General features: G+C 42.3%; 2 protein-coding genes across 5 annotated transcripts in view; one reads left to right on the forward strand and one right to left on the reverse strand.

The window, feature by feature from the left end:
- The window catches only part of trabd2b (TraB domain containing 2B), a 67379-nt gene extending 57812 nt beyond the window's left edge, over positions 1-9567 (forward strand). Inside the window, exons 5-7 of the mRNA XM_084355975.1 lie at positions 5201-5297; positions 7426-7704; positions 8676-9567. Of these exons, the coding sequence (XP_084212101.1) occupies positions 5201-5297; positions 7426-7704; positions 8676-8910 (611 nt within the window). The 3' untranslated portion in view covers positions 8911-9567. The remainder of the gene's footprint in view (positions 1-5200; positions 5298-7425; positions 7705-8675) is intronic.
- LOC311259106 (uncharacterized protein) overlaps positions 1-24859 on the reverse strand; it is a 76964-nt gene that overhangs the window by 38232 nt on the left and 13873 nt on the right. The gene's annotated exons all lie outside the window — the stretch shown is intronic.

The following is a 24859-nucleotide window of genomic DNA, read 5'->3' on the forward strand; positions in this document are numbered from 1 at the left end:
AAATTATAGTGCCCGTTCAAAACAATGCCGTTCAACACGGATTATTCCGATAATGTGAGGGCTTTACACATCCAGTCTTAAGCCTCCTGACCTGTTCACAGACTAATTGCGCTCATATCAAATATGTTTGATATTTACGCTTTAAAATTCAGATGATTTCGCCGGTACTTTCCAAGTCGGACCACAACAACCAATGAGAGAAGCGCCCTGGAGCAGCTTACGATACTGCAAAGCAAAGGTAAACATAGCGCCTGAGGCTAACGTTACCTGGCATACTGCTATTGACAGAAACTTCAACCAGTGGCTACTGTTATGCCCGAGTTGACTGCAGCAGGACACTGTTCAGAGAGAGTTCACAAAGAACACACTGAGACAAAGTATTGAGTTAGCCTTTTTGCAAAAAGGGAGAACACAGTCCAATGTGAGCCCCACGACTCACTCCTGCAACTGCAACCTGCTCGCAGGCTGGTTTTATTCTCTTGCTTTGTAGGCGGTTACATGTTTGCAAAACACACACATATAAGGATACATACATCTGTTCAGCTTGTTTTTGGCACCCCTTTAACACCCCACCACTGTCTTAACGGTCGAATTACACAGCCCCCACCCCGTGTCTGTTTTGAGACGAGATACAGAAAATGTGTCAGTCACCTCTTTCCTGTTCAGCAATATGCAGGGGAGTGTGGCCTTGAGCTGAATACACCCTGTTCAGACACACTGAACTATAGTTGCATGTTTTAGCTGTATAAGGCATAATAGTTAGAGCAGTGTCTTTTAGCTGTATAAGGCATAATAGTTAGAGCAGTGTATTTCCACACTACCCACCCATCAAGACTTGTTTAACCTTCTGCTTTTGTTTGTTTCTCACTGCAACATGTTACTACAGCAAGTTGTTGCACTAAGATTCATTAATATTGAATATGTCACATGTCGAAAATGCACCAAATTCGACACTGCACTTCCTTGGGTCCTTAGCAACAAACCAAGCCATGTGTGAATTAGATATGTGAATAACAGACGGACTGACAGACTGACAGATGTCTTGCTTTACAGTTAAATACACTGTATACTACACATTTTCTTTACCGGATATGTTTTGAGGGAAACATAATCACATCCAGGATCATGCTGAATGGTGGGCATACACAGTGAAGCCCAGACTGTGGTTAGTTTTACACAACAAACTCTCTCTGATTAAGGTTATAGAGAAAGATTTTGGTTTTGATTAAATGTTAATAAGTAAGTAAAACACATCCTGTCTCATGCTTCGAGTCACTTTTGACTTTTAACCAAGATCGCGGTCTTTCCCTAACCTTAACCAAGTGCTCTGAGCGAGTGCCTAAACATAAAACATAAAACATTAATCATGGGAACTAAGGAGCTGCTCACAGCTGCAAGACATCATGTGAACGGTGGTGATACAGCATAAGGAAAAAATAAGAACTGAATCTTTGGAATAACATTTTGCTTTCTCATTGTTATGTTTAATTGGCGGTGGCCTTCCAAAGCCATGTGGTCCTTTTTCATTTTAAACAGAAAAAGGGCATTGGACACACAAGTTTCTATACTTCATTTCAGGTAAACCATTGTTGGTTTTTCCTTCAATTTCAGTCCTCATAACTTCCTGTGCTCTGACAGATTTTTAGAAACACTTCTCAGACACCTGATGTTTACAAAAGAAGATTTATTTGTATGCAAAGTGTACTGCTGTAATTAACTTGTTAGAGATACGCAGCAACAGCATGTTTTACAGTGTATTGCGGATGCAGTTAGCCTACGAGCGCAACGTGCAGCAGGGGAGAGATTAGGAGTCAGCTGACCTCTCATTACGTCCTGGCTAATGGAGCTGTTTGTTGGGTCGGCTCTCTGCTTCAGAAGCGCCACACTGTTTACTGTCTAAATACTCCACAAACAGACACAGTAGCCCAGCCTCCCACACACACCATCATGTATGGAAAGAGCTATTATCTCTGTGCCCAGTCAGTCAACCACACACAGGGATGAACCACACACAGACACAAACAACACACACGCCTCTGTTGTCCGATGAAAAGCTTGTGAATACGTTTTTCCAAAAGTCCAAATTTTGAGGTACTCAGACAAAACATTTTTGTTTGTTTGACTAATTTTGCCAACTCATGGGGAACTGTACAATCCCTCAATTAAAGTTCAAACACTGAAGTTACCAAAATTTGAGAATTGGTGGTTTTAACATTGAGAATGACAGTTTGTTTGTGTGCGAGAGGGAGCACGTGTATATAAGTGCATGTTTGTAGCTGTTTGCAGTTTATTCACGTCCTCTCTTAGCAGACAAAAGTGTTTGCGTTGCGCGCCTGTTTGCTTGTGTGTACAGTAGGTTGTTTAAGCAGTGGGTGCGTGTTTACAGGATCCTGGAAACGACAAATGGGGTGTACTGAAAGGAGCGCTCAGCAGATTGAATGTTTAAAGAATGCCGGATTTACAGCAGGTGTGTCTTAGAAATGAAAAACACGTGGTCATCGGTTGGTTGTGGGGGAAACTACCATTTCATCATGCAAACAAACAAACACACACCAACACTCACACACTGCTCTGCCTGGGCGTGTTACGCATGACAGCAGAGCAGAGGAAATCAAGTGAGCACATCAAACAGTCAGCTTGACCTCACACCCGGCAGAACACACAGGAGGTGTTCTTCTCTGCCCCTGGCCTGCAGAAATTAATGAAATAGCTGCTTGACACAGATATGAGGGTGGTTGAATCTGTCAGCATGCAGTCACTGAATGAGCTGACTTTGGCCCCTGTGTCTTGTTAGGAGAAAGGGATGAAAGAAAAGAGAGAAGAATGTAAGAGAGGAGAGGAGAGGAATTATTCGTGGCAGTAATTAAGCTGGTATTTGTGTAGTGGTACTTTTTTGAGTGTGTCATCACATTTTCTCACATATAATTATGTTTATATTAGTATCATGAGCTACTACTCACTATATCTGTTATGTTGTAGTACAAAGCTTGCAGATCTGAGAAGTTAAGCCAATGCAAAAGTGCGTTAAACCTGTCGACTCCACTGGTTTCAAAAAGCAGATTGTATAAGCATATGAGAAAATGACCCTACTTCTAAATTGATTTTTTTGGCTCAGTAAAAGGTTTCTGAATGAGTTTATGATCTCAATTGTTAGTTTCAAGTGGTATTCAATACAGCATGATGTTCATCTTGTAAATGATGGTCCTATTTAAAGCAAAATAGATGAGACCGTAGGGTATGCTTCAGGGGGCAGCTACCTTGTCATCGACAGTGTGTCCTTCAAGCTACAGAAAACCAAGATGGCGATGGCTGCAATGCCAAACTCAAAGGATCACGTCCCAGTGGGTTTACATTTGGGACCAACACAGCTAAGACAGGATCATTTTTTAAAATTTTGGAGTAATCTTTTCCATTAAAAGGGATCTAATTTGAACTGTTTGTTTTATTGTCTGTATGTTGCATTGACAAGATCACTTGTGGATGTTAAAAACTTCCTTTACTATCTCACAGTTCAGTTTAAATATCCTAACTCTGAGAAAGTTCTTGAACAAACAAGGATATGAAATATATCCCCACTTCTGCTGTTGTGAGGATATTTTAGTCTGCATAAGTATAGCAAAAAAAGAACACACACACACACACACACACACACAAATACATACACCCACCTTCAGCCAGACAAAAACTCACACCCTCCCCTCTGTGTAATCCCATCTGATCTCGCCGACACTCTGTTGTTAGAAGCCTCCTTTCACTCGGCAGCCTATCCCAGCGCTGCCTTTGAACTCAGCTGCCAAGAAAGTGTAACACCGCGTGCCTCTTTCTTTGACTTTCAGGAATGATCAGGAACATTATAATGATAAAATTGGCAGGGGGTGAGGAGCTGAGTGGGAGCAGAAGGCCCTGACAAAAAGCGAGTGAGAGGCTTGAATATTGTCAACGTGTCGTTAATAAGCTGCAGGAGAGAGCTGAGGTGTGTGAGTGTGTGAATTCCTGCGTGTGTGCAAATGTTTGCATGTGCAGGTTTGTGTATGTGTGGCAGCACAAATATGAGTTCTTCTGTTAGCGGGGGTGATGTCAGGCTACATTACATCTTATTGCTGGGTTGAGTGACATGCTGGATTATCGGCTGATGGGAGAAATAAAAAAAAAAGAAGCTTTTATCAGTGTGGGGCTGAGGCCCACATGTTTGATGTTTGTCTGAAGGAATCATACACAAGGTGAAAGAAAGAGGGAGAGGGGCGGAGAGCAGGCAGGAGGTTGAGTGCCGACAATATGGGGTCATTACAGAGCAACAAGTGGGCCCAGGAGATGAAGAGAGACCTTACATTTGAACAGTCCCAGTTGTCTCACAGATCATCCAAATCCTGTTTCTTGCTCCTGTCTACAGCGGGACTGTAACTGCCATAAACACGTATCCATAGATGGAAAAACATCGTCGTCGGTGGCGGAGGCCTACTGAATGTCGAGCATATCTAGTGTTGATCCTGGGTCCAACATTAAAAGATGTACCTCGAGTGTATCTGAGATCCCATGATGTAATTTTCCAAGAATATGTATGAAGTCAAGTTGGAGTTTTTTGTGCGAGGAGCCAAGAGTTATTACAATTCATCCTGTGGGATACATGAATGTTTGTACCAATTGTAATGTAAATCCAATCCAGATAACTGCTGATTGTTCCGACAGCCCATTATCCTGAAACCACAGTCCAAAAAACTGGACCGTAAGCCCTTTTGTGCAGCAGCACAGTATTCAGAAAACAAACTGCTACAAAAGCAACATTAAACATCTGGTTACATTCTGTGACAGCGGTCACAGTTTGGTTAGGTTTAGGCGTTAAAGGTACTTGGTTTGGGAAAAGTTTGGGATAAAATAAGAAGATTAGTTACATCTGTGAAGTTAAACACGTAAGATGGTAATACCATAGTGTATATCGTCAGAACAGCAGGCCTTGGGAGCAATGGGCATTTGTATTCAGAATAACAGGCTGTCGGAACTATTGGAATGATGGGCAGTCAGAAACATGGGATGGTAATATCCTGCAGATTGTTGTCATTAGCATCAAAATGTTTTTTCTACAAAACAGCATCCAGATTTTACTTAGTCACACAGATAAACTGCATGGTGAACCCAGAACTGTTTTAATCTGTCTTGCTTCTCTTTGATCTCTCATGACTTCTCATGTTTTGTCTTTTGTCAGGTCACTTCCTGGGGAACCACAGTGTGCTAGACATCCTGAGACAGGAGGGCTACGAGATCGTCCACATGCCCCCCGATTACCAGGAGCCAGTCAAAGAGTGAGTAAGCAGAGACGTGACAGATGACGGAGCATGAAATTCAATTATTTTACTGTGGTTATAAAGAAACAAACACAAATCTACTGTTGAAAATCAGGAGAAGTAGAGGACTGCTGCAGATGATGGTTGTAGATGAACATACGCATTGTTGTATTTTGGCTAAATAATTCCAGTGTAATTAAATTATGAGCACAAGATGATTCAAGTCACATGTTACAGTTGAAACCTTGAGATCCTGTTAACCTGACAAGAAAATGAATGGAAAAAAGGCCATAATGTTATGGTAATACGACCTGTGAAACAGAGCAGTTTAGCACTTTTGGCAGGCTTGCAGATACATGTGGACATACATCAACAGAGCCCATCAAACAGAGAGAGAAAGAAACAACTCAGCCAGTCCACAGCCATCTTAGTCTCTCTAGAGTGGAGCTATTTAACCTCAGTGGATTTATTGACGTGCAATGCAGATTGTGCTCTGTAACAAATAAAGCTCAGCTATGCAGGAATCCTTTGAAACCTCATCAACTCCCTCACCTTCCTCCTTCGCTGCCTCCCTTCCCTCTCTGCCAAAGGCGAGCTGCCAGCGGTGTATCTGCCCTGTTCATAGCAGCCTACGGTACCACGGTCAACAGAAACACACACACACATACACATGTGCATGTAGGGGGTAGTGGAGGGATGCACGGTGCCAAGGAGCAGGGCTGCACACACACTCAAACTCACCAAGAGGCTCGGCGTCCTGCAGCATTTCTAAAATCCCTCTTAATATCTCAGTGTGAGTGTGCCTCCATTCCTTGGCACAGAGCAGCTACCCTCTCACCTCGGGGGTTGATCCAGGGGGGCATAAAATGGCAACAAAAGCCAATTGAATCAGGAAAAAACAAAGCGATCTCTTTAAAACCTCTATCTCCATCCATCCATCCATCCATCTCGAACTTCTCACTGCAAACTTCAGCTGTAGACGTTAGCCTCTCTATCTCCCTCCACCCTGTTTGCAGACTTGTGGGCTTCCGCCAGTGGTTCTGGTTTAAAAAGCTGACAAGTGGACTGACTGACTGTGGTCAGAAAACACTCGCGTACGCTGCACACGCAACCACACGACCACACACTTACACGTGTGCATGCACTCAAGACACTTTTAGCCCTGCGATACAAGGTGACATGACGGGCGAGGAAAAACACCGCAGGATGGCTGCATGAGAGGTGTTTATGAAAGCTTTTAGCCTCAGACCAGAGCCGATTGGCAAAAGGTCTTCATGAGTGATTACATGACTGACAGACAGACAGAGCAGCTGGGTCTGGCTCCACAGTAGCTTGACCGCGGGCCCGGAGCTATCATCACCCTGACCATGGGGGTTTCGAGGCTGTAAAAGTAAAAGTGCAGATCATCAAATTTATGATGATCGTAGAGAGAAAACTAATTATGAGTGAGCAGCAGTGGAAATCATGACTAAGATCCATCATATCAGGTTTAGTAATACGATTCAATAACCTTAAAAGTTTGACATGAGCGAGGAAAAATCCACATTTTACTTTGCTTGTTTCATTATGTCGACAGTTGGTTCTTTCTTATTTTCACCTTGAAAGACAAGGTCACATGCCAGCCACATTGACAGGAGAAAGAACAAGAGGGGAGAAAGTATGAGTAATGGGTGGAAGAAACAGAAACATGGCAAATGTTTTTCGAGGAGAGGCCGGTGGATTCTGGGTGGTCTGCTTCGGGCAGATGTCAGTTTTGACGCAACAGTACGGCCACAAGAGTTACAACTTCCTCTAATGTTGCCTGCTGGGTATTTCTGCCACTCAGTGCAGCGTTTATAGGGCAAGGCGTCCTATGTGGGATACATGTTCTTCATTGAAGTCAACAGTTGTAAGTGGAAAGCAATAGAGTGGTCAGAAACCACAAACAATAACATTCGCCTGCAGCCACTCTGAAATCTTAGAGAAACAAAGCCTGCATTTTCAGTTTTGACCAGCTCAGAGACACAAAAAGCTTATTTTCCATCTTTAAGTCAAAGGTTTGATTGATACCTCTGTGGATTTATGTGGCCGATTTTTTATTTGTATAGTATATAGTAGAGTATAAACTGACTCCACATCCTCTCTATCTGGTTTTTCACTCCTCCAGGAGTAAACCTGCTGGAGATCCTGCAGCAGGTTCCAGCGAGGAGGACACTGACCCATCTCCCACCAGCTGGCTGACCAATCTACCAGAGATGGAGCTGGAGCTGGAGGACCCGGACGACATGCCCGACCTTGGAGACGAGGAGCTGCCCCACATGCTGCTGCCCGACAGCCTGAGCCAGCTAGAGGAGTTCGGACGACACAAACGGCCTCGCAAAGCCCACCGCGGCCATGGCCGACCCCGCCTCTTCAGTGACCTGTGGGTTCGCATGGGATCAGATAGGTGAGATATCTATTGTGATTGGATTACTATAGTAATTTACTGCTCTTTGTAATATTTTCAGCTCTGTGAGGTGACTTAAACAGAAAATTTCCCTCCCCTTTTACTGATGCCACAAGAGTTAGCATAATGGCTACCGCTATCGGCCTGGCTATGTCCAAGGCAAGGCTATGTTCACCTTGCAACCTTGCAATCAACAATGAATTTTAATCATAATAATAATTCAGTCCTTCATCTTCACCTACGCACCGGTCGTACCGGTCATTGTGTAATCAGTATTCACTTAAGAATGATAAGGAAAAAGCAAAAAAGTTGTGTATTGCCAGTTTAAGGTGCTCTAAGGTTTTTTGGAAATAGCAGATGGAGTGATATTCATGTAAATTAAGACATTTCAATCAAGGAAGGAAAGATAATGGGTCACTTTAGGTGTTATTAGATATGTTAGAACACTTGTGTAAAGAGACTAACATATCTGACAACTCGTTTTGTGTGTGATTCAGATGATAAGGTGATTGTAGATCATAGCGGGTCATTACAGAATCATCAGAACACCTTTTTTTTAGATATTACTGCAAGTTTTACATTTACCTCTAGTAAATTGAAGTTTTCACTGCTGCAGATGTTTTAGCAGCAACATCTTTATAGTCACACAGGCAATTTTTAGATGTCAGAAAATAGACCTGATGAGTCTTTGGGTTTTGGACTGTTGGTTGGACCGAAGAATCAGTTTGAAAACATTACTTTGGGAATTTGTGATGAGCAATGAATCGATAGAGAATGATCGAGAATGATTAATTGATTATAAAAACAGTTGTTAGTTGCAGCCTTACAGTCACTACTTGCTGTCATATAAGACAAAGACAACTAGCAAATATTCACATTTAAAAAGCTGGAACCAGTGAATTCTTGGGAAAAATTATTACTGACAATGATTGCGAGCTAAACCCTGATTGCTTATGTCCTCTGTACTCCAGCACTACTCCACCACCCAATGTGAGGATAATCAATGGCTACGTGACAGTGGAGCCTCCGCTGACCCATCAAGAGCAGCGCAGACGGACGGAGACCTACGCCACAGAGCGACACCACGCTCCGGCCTCCTCCACTCTGCCTAACCCCAGCTCAGCCCAGCCGGCTTTGGTCCACAGCTCGCTCACGCTGTCTTGTATTTTAGCCTGGCTGTTATCACACATGCTCTTCACCTCCTGACCACAAGACAGCATCATCTCACAGACAGACACTGCAGACACCTCTGCGTCCACACCAGAGCAGTGGAATGTACCTTATAAACAAGGAATGACCGTCAGCACATACAGAACAGAGGTGGAGGACAAGACGTCCTGAGGCAGGACAATCCTGCTGTCGGCCTCTACCTACAGGGCGGGGTCTTCTCCAGCCTGTCCTCACAAACTTGTCACTTCTCAAACTGTGTGGAATAAGCTCTCAGCCACGACACAAGCAGCGAGCGGACTGTGCTGCGCTCTGAAAGGGTGGAGTCTTCAAACCTCATGAAAGTATTACGGTAGAATAACGGGACACAAAGCACAACGAAGACCTGTACATTTTGAAGAGTGTGTGCGGTGGAATCTTCTACCTAATAAAAAACTGTAATACTGTATAGAAAAGTAAAGACTGACATTAATAATGAGAATAGAACATACTAATAACAGTTGTAACTCTGTGATAAGTGAGTTGAATGCATACAGTCTGACAGTACTGCGTAGGAGGTGGAGCACTCGGCTGCCACTTTTGTAAATTGTGCATTTTGTTCATAAAGAAATATTGTATATTTATTATTTCTGGAAGAAAAGAGTATATTTTCTTGCTTTTTGAAGATGAATGAAAAAAATAAACTTTGAAAAACTATGGAAGTGTTTGGAGATTTGTTTTTCTTTGATCATTTAGTCTGTTTGTGGCAAAATCTTGGAGGTGAAATAGAATCAAACAGAAGCCGGCAACATGAAAGACAGATTTCCCGTATATACAATCCTTTTATTTGTTAATTTAGACATTTTATTTTGACGTTGATAATGCGTCATTAATTTATTCATTATTTGTGTATTTATATTTATTGCATGTATTACATATATATGTTTTTGATATATTTTACGTGCATGATGTCCATTTATGAACCCAACGGAAATGTGCAAGTCTTAGGCTCAGTTTAGTGGTGTGTGTACATTGCATGTTGGCAGATTATAAAGCTTGAGATGTGTCACAAAGAAAAACACAATAAATACCCATAAATTACAAACTGCAAACATAACTTGCAAGTTATATAGCATTTTAGTTAAAGTGCAGAAGGTGAGACATGTGCAACAGGTAATCTCCATCTGCCACCTGCTGGATAAAACTAAGAAAACAACTCACCCCGTACCTCTAACAGTGGTACAGTTGCATTGAACACCTCCGTGATAGGACTGTGAGACAATTTTTACCAGTCCAGTTAATCCACCATGAAGTCTAGATCGCCAGACCTCAGGAGTTAAAAAAAGATAAATGCAGTGAAGAAGGTTAGATAGGACACGTGACATTTGAGGGTTGCAGTTTTTCCTTACGAGGGTAGGTCACACACAAAGTTTAATTAAATATTATGAATAATTATGAATTATGGTCCAAAGGTATTACAGATGTGGCAGCCAGAACACAAGTGCCAATTACAGAGGCCTTGGTTCATCAAACTGTATAAATACAGCTGGCCCTATTCTGGCCCAGAACACAGGTGGACTTGTGTTCTGACTGCCAGTGGCCAAAAGCTAAACGTTATTATGCTACCCACTTTTCACGGTGTATCATACTTTATACTTTATCAACACAATGAAGACCACTGAAAACTTCCCCCAAATCTTGTGAATTGATGACAATTTTGTGCCAAGTCTAACAGTGGAAGGCTTGCTGAAGGCAGGGATGATGGCAGCTGATTGTATCCCTGTACATTAAATGGGTTTACGTCATTGACAGATGGCTTCTTTTTGCATTAACACATTATTGTATTGATGCAGCGTTGTTAGTCTGAATACTGCTCAGTGTGGTTAGCTCGGAGAAGTTATCTTCTAATAATGACTTGTGTTGCAAGAAATTATATTCATAATGACGTTTAAACGATCCTCATGTCTCATGGGAAGTTAAAAGTTCATCAGTGAACGCTCTAAATTTCAGTTTATTAAAAGGGCTAAAACAAAAAAAACATTTCATTTCAATAAACCTAAATAGTTAGCTTAAATTGAATTTCTAATCAAATCTTTTAATTATTACAGTCTTGTATCCGATGCTTTACATTACATCAACAAGGCTGCACAAGTGAAACATCCATATCGACTATGCAGTCTTGTTGGTTGAAGAAGCAACACAAAGGTGGAGAGGCAGTCACAGGTTATGAGTCTGCAGGAAAGTACAGGAAAGTGAAAGATGAATGCTCTCCCATCACAAGTATCATCTAGCTGCCCTTGTGCAGACACTTGACCCCACGGTGCTCCAGTTGAACTGCGTAGTAGTCAGAAGAAGAATATTCTTGTGTACAACCAGCAGAATGAATTCATGTGCTGAACATAAATTGTTATGTCCACATATTGTCCCTCACCACTTAACTTAAATATGAAAGTCGAGTGGTAATTTGAATACATACAATAACTGTGTTGCAGCGTAGTTAGAACTTTTACCACTAAGTGGCGCCAGAGTCCAAAAATAAGTTCAACGACAGCTCAAAGGGCTCACAGTCGGTCTGTACGACTGTTTAGAGGCCTCATTACCAGAGCCTGAGCCTGAAGACACAGAGGTAGGAACTTCTTTTTGGATATTATATCTGAATATAGAGACATTTACTGACACATTTCAAAGAAAAATTAAACAATAAAATGTTACGTGATAATTGAGCCAACAAATAATATTTGATTGTACATTTTAGATAAGCCGATGAAAACTGGACCCACTCATCTGATTCGTCCAAGATGGTGTTTATATTGTATTTTGAAATTACTGCAAAAAATATAGAATTAAGTACGTTCACTATAATTCTATGATTTCCAAATGTATGCGTGAGAGTAATAGATTTCTTTTAAATTAACCACACAGTTTTTGCTGTTTATCATATTATCATGGTCAGAAAATATAAAAAAGACGGATAATTAATTTCTTATTGTTTTTAAAAAAATGATGTAAAACATTTAAATTACATATTGTATTTAATGTCAATTTAGTTCACATTTCTGAGCACTTTCACAACAAGACATTTTATTTTATGTCTAATAAAAAGGTGGGAAACATTATGGCTTGTTTTAATTATTTCTGTTTGCTTTATTCATTCAAACTCATTAACTGAATAGGTTTAGCGTTAGATTTAAATGAAAATACATTTTACTGAATGCAGATATCAGTTAATAAAAATCTGTTTCACAAAATAATACATATTTAAAAAATAAATATTAATATTTAAGAGAGCACAGCAAATAAGTCAACCCGATAAATAAAACCTATTTTACAGATTGAACTTGACTGGAAACTTCAACTGGACTAGAAACTCAATCAATACAACTAAAGAGAAATAAGACAAATACGTCTAAAGTAGAGTAAGTTTACTGCTAATGGTGAGATGCAACCAAATCCTCTTAAGACATTTGAATTAAATGCTTATAATTAACATTAATTGAACAGTATAAATAATTACGTAATTAATTTTAACTTAACACTTATCTTTCAAGAGAGCCTTCCCCTCTTCAACAGTCTCCTCTTAAACGATGGGGGAAAAAAAAAAAAAAAACGAGTGAAGAGCAAGTTTTTTAGAACAAACAGCTTTTTCGCCCCTTAAGCCAAGACAGGACAATATTTGCCTTAGCTAGAATACCATTTTCCCTGGACTTTGGGGTGTTGTTTGAAGGAGTGGGGGCCTTGACATGGCGCTCTGAGGGCTGACCCGTACTCTGCCGGGGACAGGCCGCCAGCCGCATATAAATAAAAGATTACAGTGGAAAATCAATTTCTGAGCAAACTCATTAAAAATGCCCCTCACCTTAAATGATTCCCATTTCCTTCCATTCAACCTGTTAACGCCTAGCTGTCCCTGAGACCAGCCCCCACCGCCACCTCATCCCCTCCCTCCCACCTCTCTTCCCTCCATCCTTCCTTTGCCCTGTTGCTCTCCCCCGGTGGTAATTACTTGCACAAGTCGTTTTTTGCCCTTTGATTTGCACCGTTTCACAAATGAAGGTTAAGTTTGTTTAACCGTGCTGGATTTGCCAGTCATGTTAAAGCATATAATGTGGCAGGTCCTTGGTTTCTCCACACACCTCCGGCACCCCCTGGCCTACTTCCCCCACCCCATCTCCTTCCCTGTTGGCCTGGGCCTCTTGGGGAGGGTAAGGGGGGGGGGGCTCCAAGGTTAAGGCTTACTGGGCCTGAGGAAGACTCTGCAGTGGATCAGGCTTCAGACTCATTGACTTGACTGAAAGGGGAGCAGGAAGTTGTTAAAAATCACCTCTGGTAAAAGGATTAAGAATCAAACTGCAGTGTTTGCCCAGAGAGGACGTAAAGGTGCTCGCGACGAGTCACTGGAATGATGGGGAAGAAGAAATAGGAGCAAGATAAGGGATCATTTGTCAACTTCTGTCCAAGGTCTTGGACCTGGAAGCCAACTCTATTGGCATATACTCCACAATGTATATGACACGTGTTGCAATAAATAGAAGAAAAAAGAAGACAATATGTGAAAGAAACTAGTGTTGCAGTGTTCACATTTCAGTGCCGTGGCCTCATCTTTGATCAATAGCTCACAGAGACTGAAAGTCACCGGAGCCAAGGTGAACATCGATCTCTGGCAGCTGGAGCTGTTAAGAGCATCTCAAGTGTGTGCTGCTTTGATCGTTGAGCCACAGCTTGCACACCGATCACAGCAATAACACACGGAGGAGTTTGTCATCATGCAAAGCCAACACAACACACTGTTGTCTCTCAGCTCATTAGATCTATTGTAGAAACATGTGTCTGCACTGGAAACCGTGCAAGAAGCTTTGGCTGGTTGTTGTCGAAGGATGTTTTCAAAATGTCTTTTTTTTTTTTTTTTTAACACTGGATCTGTAATTGTGCATTACCAGGAACGTCTGTCTAGCCTAACCATGTCCTGTGTGGTGACTGTTACCACACATTTGGCTGAAAGCTTTGATTCTCCGTCTGTCTAGCCGAGGGAAGTCATAAAGCTTTGGGAAAACAAAAGTATGTTTAGCCCCGGGGCAGATAGCTCTTCTCCCTTTAGATAAACCTGCTGATAGTGAGAGGCAGAGCGGTGCTCTTTGGTGAGCTCTGCTAACTCGCAGCTCATCTGTGTTTGTGCTGGTTGAGACATTATTCCCTCCCATTGTCCCGAGTCCCCTTGAAGATGTGCGGCTTTGAGGCGTAGGGTTGAGCCCTGTGGCCTTGGAGGGCCTTAACGCAGGTCAGGTGCAAGTCTCTCAGAAAAGATGGCATCTGGTGAAGATGTATAAAAGCTCTGCTCATAATAAAGGGGTCATATCGTACTGTGGAGTTTTGATTTTGCTCAGTTACATTCACTGTGTCAATGCGCCTCTTCTTGATGATTAAAACTTAACAATTGAAGGATAAAGCTGGTGTTTTTTTATCTGTATCAATCCCCTGAAGAAACCAACAATGAATCTGTATTTATCATTGTAACTCTTTCCCATGTAACTCCAATGTAAACCATTAACTCGGTTACTTTATTTGTGATGCGGCTCCATTAATGGAGCTTAACAAATACTGAATTATGTTGTTTATTATCACCCATAGTGTCGTAACTGGTGCTGCAACATGGGCTGTATGAAATTTAACAGTACCATTTCACAAAAAAATCATATTTAGAGATGAGGAAATATGTCGAAAAGGGTGTCGAAATCACTTGAAGTTTAGTCTGACAGATTTAGATTGGGTTAAGGGCCTTGCTCAAGGGAATCTTACTGGTGGCAATGAGGGACGGGCAAGCGCCTTTCATAGATTTATCCTGCCAGTCTGGAGATTTGAACAGGCGACCTTCCAATCACATGCTCACTTCTCTAACCTGTAGGCCACCAGGCATAAGCCTGCATTCTTCAGGCCGCATTTTCCTAACTTCTGCTATCTGTGTATTTTAAAATCCATGTCGTAAAGAGAAACAACAACAACACCAACCACTGCGCTAGCAACCTACAGCAAAAAAGCATAAAAACAAACAAACAGCAAGTGAACGACTCTTACCTTTTTTTTGAGAGGATTTAGCCATTTTAATGCCAGGGCTCACCTCCCCCCATACAAGTTAACCCCCAACACTATTTTGCAGGGGCACCCTCACTGCATCCTGGATTTAGCCCCACCCAAGACAATTATGATTGGTTAAAAGAAATACAAACAAGCCAGAGCATTTTTTCCCCTAAACCAGAATGAGAATTGGCACAGCCAGACTGTTCTCCAGCACCGACACAGTGCTGAAGAGATAGGTCTGGCTATGCGAGATTGCTGCAAGTCAGGCCGTGTACTAATGTTTGTTAACTGAAAGTAATCAGAAAAGAATCAGTTGAAATGGTTCATGGGATGAGTAGTTTTTCACTCTAGAATTATATACACAGTCTTGTACCTTTACCTATTACTCCATTTTCCACATTTTAAGTTTCTGCTCCATTTTATGGTCACCATTCACCTTGTAGTTGGCTCGCTTGAATGGGAAATTCACTTCTTCACTGGAACCAGGGCTGTTCAAAAAGTGGGCGTTTGTTTCGCTCTATACACTCCCTTAGTTTCACAAGGTGAGGGAAAAGTATGCAGGTCATTGTCAGCGTACTGACGAAATATGTCACCCAATGCAGCACAATAGCTCTTTTATGTGTTTTTAGTAGTTTATGGACAAGCAAACAGCTGGCTGAGTATATTACTGGTTAGTTTGGATCTTTTGTATTGGGATTTGTTTATTACTTTATGCATTTTGTGTCCAGCATTATTACGCTGGACACAAAATTAAATCAAAGTAATTAAAGTACGAGAATAGTTAACACAGCTATGTTGCACCACTGGTTCTGTATTTCAACATGCAGCAGGCCAAAATAGTTTGTTTTTGAGTGCAGAGGTAGAAGGAGTGAATGTGTACGAAGGAGAGTAAAGTAGGTACAAAGGAGAGAGGAATACCATGTGTGCTTGTGCGCCCGTGTGTACATGCGCATGTGTGTCTTGCGTGTGCATTGAAGGGATGGTGGTGAGAGTGTTGTGTTTCACAGTTTTTTGCCATGATGCACTGCTTTATTATTCTGCACAAGGGGCACTTCACATGCGGAATGGGTTCTCTTTGATATCGACAGCAGCTTGAGGGAGAGAGTGCACTCAAAAACAGGCGCGGGCGAATTTATTCTGGGAAAAAAACAGATAGTTGTGTACTTCCCTGGCAGTGGTCGCCGCACATGCGAAGAGCCAACCGCTTTGATGCTCCAGCGGTGACACTCCACACGCTAATGAAATATGGTAATTACAGCCACATGAAAGCCCTCCTAGACAGAGCTGGAGAAAGGGTATAAAAAACAACAAATATGACTTTATCCAAAGATACCCACTGTGATTAATTCTCCTTTTCATAAACATATATTTTATGCCGTTCACTTGCTACAAAGCAGTGTGGGCCATCAGTTGACCCAGGAACTGGGGTAGGGGAAAGGTCTGCTGATTAAGAACCCTATTGTTCCCTTTCAATGGAAGACCCTGTCTGCTGGAGAACACAGGATGGAGGAGTGTGAAAGAAGACCTCTAAAGAGAGTGCTCTATGTGCTCTGCTCTGCTCTTCTAACTTAGGCCCTTTTCTTCGCAGCAGCAGATATTTTCTTCCAGATTTGAAATTCACCCAATCTGGACTGCAAAGCTAACTCTGCAGCACAAACATTCAGCTCTGTGGAACTGTCTCAGAAGTCCCATTTGTGGAAAAACTGGTAACTTGATTGTGGGAGGTATGAGATTTTAAAAGGAAAGTATTATGTTTAAAGTTTACACAACGGAAATTTGAGAGATATGCCTGCATTTTCCAGTCAAGCTCCAACCGTGCCAGATATTACACAGAGAAACAAATCAGAGCGCACAAGGGAACGGACACAATGTGATATATCGTCAGTTTCTTTTTTGAAAACAGAAATGGCTGTGTGATTGTGCTGGAGGCCGGTCAGCGGGGCAGATTTGGATGGATGGTTAATTTGGCAGTAGGTTTGTTGGAGACGAATGAGGGACAATTTTGCGGTGCTCTATGCAGGTAAAGACACCCATCCAATGAGAGAGTAATCTGGAGAGGCACAGCAGAGAGAAACAGGGAGAAGAAGCAGAGATGGCATCGAGGAAAGATGTGAAAATCGCTGAATGGCTGGGCGCCCACCCCATCAGTGGTAACTATATCGTACTGGAGGCTGGGAGGAGTTAGCATGCCCGGAGTGAGTGTGTTCATTCCTCAAAATTTCAGTTATAATAACACATTTTTTTTGCAACTATGAATAATAAAATGTAAAGCTAGAATATTATAAAACACTTTTATTTTCCAAGTTTTGTCAGGCAGAATGAAATCTCATGATATATTTCTTGGCCTTAATGGTGCAATATGTAAGAATTCATATAAATAGGGGCAGCATATCACCAGAGTAACCGCTAACTCCTGCTAATTGTAGCTGCCGTTAGTTAGTTAGCTCAGTTATCTCAGTTAGCCGTGCAGCTAGCAATCCACAGTGCCAGCTCGAACTGGTATTATAAAAAAGGACAAGGTTTGCATGCTATCTTCAGTCGATATCTCTCCAAAACAATACATACAGCTAGCTAGCTATAACTAGCTAATGGCAGCTACAGTCAGTAGCAGTTACTCTAGTGATATGCTGCCTCCTATATGTTTTGAATTGAACAGGTCGTCAATTGTTACATATTTCCCCTTTAAAGAAAAAGACAGATTTTTCTGGGTTTTACCATTGTTGGAATCATCGGGGTTAAAGTACTGAACTAAACAAAATATTTAATAAAGGTCTAGTCATTTTTAGACATTTTAATTCAGAAATGTTACATGTTATGTCTTTAAATATATTTAATTTGCGATGGAAAAGTGAATTTGCTTGAATACTTGTGACATGAAAACAGGTGAAGTCGCAGAAGAGGGGCAGGGAGGGAGGGAGAGAGAATACGAGGGGTGGAGGAGGCCGTGTGTTTGACCATCAGTGTTTGCTCACAGTCAGACAGCAGAGCAGCCCCCCATCCCGTCTCACACACACACACTTGCACACTTCTGCCTTGCTGACCCGCTCTCCCATGGGATGGAGACCTCCACCTTCTAGAGGTCAGGGAGAAGGTGGAGGTCAAATGGGCTCTGATAAGTCCCGCTAATAGGACGGTTTGTGTGTGTGAATAGGGTTGTGGGGGTCTGACCGGCTAACTGGGGCTAAAAGCTAAGTGAACAAACACACAGCGATGCACTGCGCTGATCCACATGAGCACAGAATACACACACACACACACACACACACACACACACACAAACCCATGCACGCCGTATGCATGCATGCGCACTCTTTAAGGTCAGAGCACAGGGTGAGAATGTTAAATGGCCAAGCTGGGGACATCAAATATTTTCCTACCCATCACTATCAGCAAACCACCTGCCTGAAATCTTGAACTGTGCGTGCATGCGTATGTGCACGTGCAAGAGGGCGGCTGAGGAACATATATAGGCTTAGACGATGAAATTACTGAGACAACTTGGCTTTATTATAGCACACATGGAGTCAGACTGACATACAGACAGACAGATAGACAGGGTTTGTGTGTGGGCGCCAGCAGTCGTGCCACAGCAGACAGACAGATGGAGTTTTGGGGGCTGCTCAGATAGGAGCTCATTCCCGCCCTGTGTCTCTTCTTTTTATCGCTCTCCTCCAGGTGTATCCAGGTAACTCCAAGGCCAGGCCGCTCTTAAAACCCGCGACAGTCAAGGTAACAGGTAATTGCGGAACAGTACTCGTAAAAACAGCCTGTTTGCCGACAGCTGAACTCCGCCCTGCTTGTTTTAGACGCCAAACTCGGTGAGGCAGGAAGTGGTAGCTCATAGGACGAGGTGACATGGCGTGGTCACTAACTCCTCTCCTTCCGTCTATTTCTCTCCTTTTATCCACTTTTCATCTTTTGGTAGCAGTTATTCTTTCATTTTAAATCCAACTCTCTGCCTCTTAATGTCTTTGTCTCTGCCTCTCCCCCTTTCGGCGCCCATATTTCTCTGACTTTATGAGTAACTCCAGCTCCCTCCCTCTTTTAATGTTTGATTCCAGGTGATAAGAGAAGACTGGGAGATGAGTCTGACTGCACCGGTTAATGTGGTCAAAGGGCAGAGGCTGCGCTGGGGGAGTGAGTGTAGGGGCCGGCTGCAGTCAGTCCAAGCCGAGACCGGGCCGTACTCGGCTTTTGGAACATTAAATTGTGGATGGTGGCTCTTAGCCAAGCTGTCTGCGCACCAGCCAGGAAAACATACATATTGAAGCAATTGTCCATATCTGCCTGAAGAGTCATTATCTGACAATCTATCAAGATATTGATCAAGAGTTTGTATATCTCTACTGTCACATGTACTTACCCTCTGAATAGCGATAAGATTACTACCTCTCTTTGCACACAGGCCAATAAACACAGAAGTACACAACCGCACACAAACACACACCCACACAAATGCATCCATATGAGCTGCTTTGTGTGTGTCTATTTGTGCATATACTCAAATAAAAACATTGTACAAGCATGTACAGTACACATGGCTGAGATGTAACCTCGAAGTTTACTGTCAAACACAGTCACAGTCCATCTCCTCACATCACAATCACTTGTTTGTTTCACACTACAAACAAACAACACACTCCCCCACATAGTGGTCATTGACACAGACCGGTTCCTCTCTCTACTACGCTCCTCTTTTCCATCTTTTTCCTCACCCTCTTTGTCCCCTCCCTCTCTCTCTCTCTCTCTCTGTTTCCGTCTCTCATCTGATTTCATTCCTCGCCCTGCTCCAGCCATTATAAATTCATTGTATGCTGTCGTGGCTGATTGAAGTGATGGGCTGATTCCTCGGAGCTTCCTGCCTGATGGAGGGTGCTATAGCAAATAGCCCAATGGGTCTGTTTAGATAACACTGACCTCTCGCAAACCAGCACCGCCGTCTGCTGCGAGCGAGCTTTGTGGGGACTCACTGTCATCCCTGAGTGGGAGTATGAAAAAAAAGAAAAAGGAGAAAATGGATTATTCACAAATGTTAAAGAAAGAGGGAATATGTGAGAAAGATGAAAAGGAAGAAAAGAGAAAGAAAGATATGTAGGGGGGACTGGAGGGGGTAAGTAAAGGGGAGATCTCGGGTGGGCAATGATTTGAAGCGTATTGTAACTCCCACCTGCCCTCTCCATGAACAAAAGTGTTAGTCATCATCAGGGTGAATTGTGAGGGGAGACAAGGGGACCGCTTCGTTGGTCCCCCTGATCTGCATTCTGCCCATGGGGTTACCAGGGTAACAAGTACAGTACACGGAGGGGCGGGGAGGGCGAGCGGGGCATGGAGAGGGCACTCACCCTTTTCCTTGGAAATGGATATTCATGCCTTTGTTCTGCGGGGGGTTACGATCGTGTTGATTAGGAATAATAAAAAATGAAAAAAAATCTTGTTTAAACGGCCCGCCTCAGACATCATGTGGCCGGCCGGGGCCAACAGATCAGCATTCAGACACCAGCGTTCAGTGAAAACAGGAAGATAATGGAGAGCAAATTAATAACCAGTGAAATGATTTTTTAAAAAAGAGGAGGTGATCGAGGCTTAATTCCTTCTCTTTGACCGTGTCCGTCTGTCTGTCAACCCTCAGTGTGAGCTGTCCAGGTGCTATAGTATTCGCTTCTGCTCAACGATGGACCAAATATTTCCTCAAGATAATATATCTCTTTTCTGCTACATATAAATTAATTTGTTTCTGTGCATGTGTAGCCAGTGTATATCTATGTCCGTATCCGCGGCCTTGTCTTTAAGTACTCACTTTATGATACACACCAGAACACACAAACTCCCGTCCTGAAGTGTGCATTTGAAAATAATGGCCCGTGGCGTTATGCAACTCTTTGCACACACCGAGCCTGTTTTAAAAGTTACGGAGGGCAATATTATGGCTCATCTTTGAAAGCTGGGAGGGGGGGTGGGGGGCTGTAAAACATCATTGCAACTCCTTCATGTGACAAGGTGTTTTACAATCGCACCATTAAAAGCTATTGAGAGAGCATGGGCCATATAAGCTAGCAAGGGGAAGGTAAGCAGCAGCAGCCAACGTAGGCGGCATGCTCTCTCTTCTGTCCTGACGCAGCACTGAAAACAAGGCATTCCTCGCTGCAAGGAGTGCTGCTGCCCTAAGACAATGTTGTTCTTTAATTAAACTATCTCTGCCGTGCCGCGTAGAAGCGCGGGGGAGAAGGCACATACATGGTAACCTTGGGCGAACGGTGGAAAACAATGCATCGTCGAATATTGTGAGGCGAAGTGTAGGCTCTTTGTGCAGTAGTGTGTGTGTGTGTGTGTGTGTGTGTGTGTGCATTCATAATGTGCGTGTGTGTGTCTACTTTCCAGACTGATCGCCAATTAAAACAACCCGCGGCTCAGTCATAACATGAAACTGACTCCTTGCAATCACAGTTATGAATCAACCATCAGAGCTCATTACAGGAATCAGGTGATCAGCCTCTGAAGCAGCCTCGACTTACAAGATTAAAACCTGGAACTGAAGATTAAACATTGTGCAGCGCCGAAGTCTTATATAACAAATAACAAAGACATACTGTATATGCATTATTATGGAGAGCCTGCATGGGTGCTGCAGAGATCAAGATAAGCTTAAACCAATACACAAGGGATTTTTAGATATTTCAGTTAATGTGTTACTTGTGCTGTGTAGCGCAGGTGTTTGTTTAAAACTATTTACTGTATGCAAATATAAACATTTGAGCACAACAAAAATAATGTTATAATAAGCTACTTTTACCTCAAGAAGTATTCATTTCTTTGCACTACTTGTACTGTTTACAGCAGGGCTGCCCGCAGGCCAAAGTTTGATTTGGCCCACCGAATGTTTCGAGTGGAAAGAAAATAAACATTTATTCAGCAAGTTATTATATTACTTGATGTGTATGCTGGTTTATTTTTTATGAGGTGAAAATTCTCCGTAATTTGTAGGATACATACTGTAATTATTCATTATTTTTTATGATCTGAGAATAGCAGGCAGAGTGACACTTTGCACGGGCTGTCAGTCAATTAAGGAGGGTTGGTATCCTGACACCATTTTGCATCTTCACAATACAACAGCGGTTTGCTGTCAAGTTTTAAGTGTTAAGTTAGGGCACCCCTGAGTTTACAGCTAGAGAAATAGTTCAGTTGTATGCAGATTCTTATGGTGTATATGCTACTTTTATGGTGATTTAAGCAGTGGTGGAAAGACCACTCAAGTACGAGTACAGTTACATTACTGAAATATTGCTCAATTTTATGTAAAGTAAAAGTACCAAGTATTCTTCTCAAATGGTACTCAGAGTATTAGTTATTTTGCAACTGATGGTGTTTAATGCATTATCAATAGCAGACATCCAATCAAAGAGGTTTCTGTTTTTCCAGATCTTCAGTCTAAATTATTCCCAACTCCTGCCACAAACCTACACCTGCTGCAAAGTTGTTGTTTTTTTGTTTTTTTAATTCTATTTTTATCCATATATCATCGGCCTGTTTGTGGCCGCATAGCCTTATTAAAAACGCAGATTAAAGGTTTGATTCAAATTGTACTCAGTACTCAATTATGATCTTTAAAGTAACTAGGTAGATTACATAGTGTAATGCATACTTAAGTTAAATTACAGACCTGAAAAAAATATTCAAAAAAGGAGCCAAAAAAATGACTTAATTACAGTAATTTAAGTAGATGTAATTAGTTACTCCCACCCATGGATTTTAGGACATATAAATCTACTTTATTTTCACAAACTATTGCACCACACAGTTTTATTTATTTTTTTACCATCCTGGTACTTATTTATGAAGTTTTCCCTTACTGTATCTCTATTTCTGTGTAAGAAGGCTTCACTAAGAACAATATAAAACTGCAGTCAAATTTAAAATGTAATATCTATTAAATACAATAATACATAATTTCAAAATAAAGCTTTTGATATCATTTTTGTCAAATTACCTGATAAACCTTCATTCAGCCCATAAATATGTACTGCTTACTAAATACACATAATCAAGTTCCTCTTGAAGAAATTAATTTAATAAGCATCTTTAATCGATCAGGCTTGTCATTAAATACTGTTAATGGCTAAAATATCGCAGTAACGCGTACAATATGTTAGATATAGAGTTTAAATCACATTATTCATTATCTGTCTGAATTCATTGCGACTTTTAGTGGGAGGCTGCTTCAGGGGGACCGTCTGACACAGTGCAGTAACGTGACCCGTCTGTGTTTCCTCTCAGCTCGACTGTAGCGGTGGGTCAGACCGACTACTGCTGAGATTTGAGGGGAATAATTCCGCTATCTCCGTGTTGATCCGCGTCCTGCGGTTTCGCCCGGCCGGCCTCAGGCATCTGCTGCCTGACAGAAAGTTGGCACACAGAGCGCGGCGCGATTTCACCTGAGGAGCACCGACTGCAAAAAAAAAAAAAAAAGAGGGGGGCAAAGCATCGCCGCTAAAGTGAAGCTCACAGGCCGATATTAATAATCCTGCTACTGCTCGTTCAAGCGGGGTCGACCTGCTGTTATTGCTGCTGCAGCTCAGCTGATTTAGGAGGCTGCTGTCCCGGTGTTTCAGCCTGCAGTCGCTAGGAGGAGGTGTGAGTGAGGACAGAGGAGCCAGAACTGCAAACTCAGCTTCGGTGAAATCATTAAAGACTATACCAAGAACCGAAAGTGAAGGGAAAAAAATGACCTCATGAATAAGCGCATTGATTTAAAAAAAAAAAAAAAAAAAAGACTGACAAATAACAAGTGGATCAGGAAAAAACTGCCAGCTAGAGAGAGAGAGAGAGAGGGAGAGAGTACAAATATATATATTTAAATTCTTCAATTATATTCAATTATAAAAGATTATAATTGAATCTCACCTTTGGCCTCTTCAGGGTTCAACCAGTGAGAAACTATGTGCAAAATATGGAGAGTGGATTTTATTTATAAAAAAAAAAAGGAGGGGGTGGGGGAGAAAATGTCGTTTAGGATTCAAGATTTTCCATTTGGCCGCCTGAAAGAGACTTAACGCCAATTGTCCTGCTGGTCATCTCACTCGATAGGATGGAAATGCGGAGGTCTGTGGGGCCTGGTGCGGGAAAGCCATTGATTTGAGATGAATACAGTGGCTACTCTCAGGCCCTTCACGGTTATTAGGACTAATAGAGAAACATAAAATAGTGAGAGAGAGGAGCAGGGATCCGCACAAATGCTCTAAATAGCTGGCTACTCCACAGGCCTCTCGGAGAGTTTGGCTTGCAATTTGCATTCCTTTGTGTGACAACTTGTAATCCTCCCCTCAGCATGCCAAGAAACACACAACAGATTTATTGTCCCAGTCAACAAATCGTTTAAGTCATCCCAAACCTATTACAGCCTAATGCACAGGGAGCCCCCCCCACCACCACCACCCTCCGTCCCTCCACCTCCTCAGTCACCCCCGCGCATGCACCGCCTCGTCTCAGCCACCGGAGGCTCGCAAACACAGAGCCTTGTGCGCGGCCGGGGCCCCACGGCTCCTGCGCTTTGTTGGCCCTCCAGGTCCATTCAGACTCGATGCACTTCTGGAGCTTTATAGCAGCTTGGGAGGTTGAGAGGGACAGAAACCGAGCAGGGGTTTGAGGCTCAGACTGTTTGGTGTCGGGACAGCGGAGCTAAACGCAGACTACGACCGCTGCGGGGCCACACAGGCGGCCATGCGCGGAGATTTCACGCATTTGAAGCGCAACGCGCGATTATTGCTTTGGGATAATTTTAAATCAGCAACATACTTTTTTAAAAATTATTACTAAATATATATACATCACACAAAACAGACATTAAATCGAGGCCGGGGAGTAATTTTCTATTTCTAAACAAACAAACATCTGTTGGATATAAAATATCATCTAAATCTACTGTTAGTCTTCTTTGTCA

The sequence above is a fragment of the Pagrus pagrus genome (genome assembly GCF_965226575.1).
Source record: "Pagrus pagrus genome assembly, chromosome: 6".
NCBI lineage: Eukaryota > Metazoa > Chordata > Actinopteri > Spariformes > Sparidae > Pagrus > Pagrus pagrus.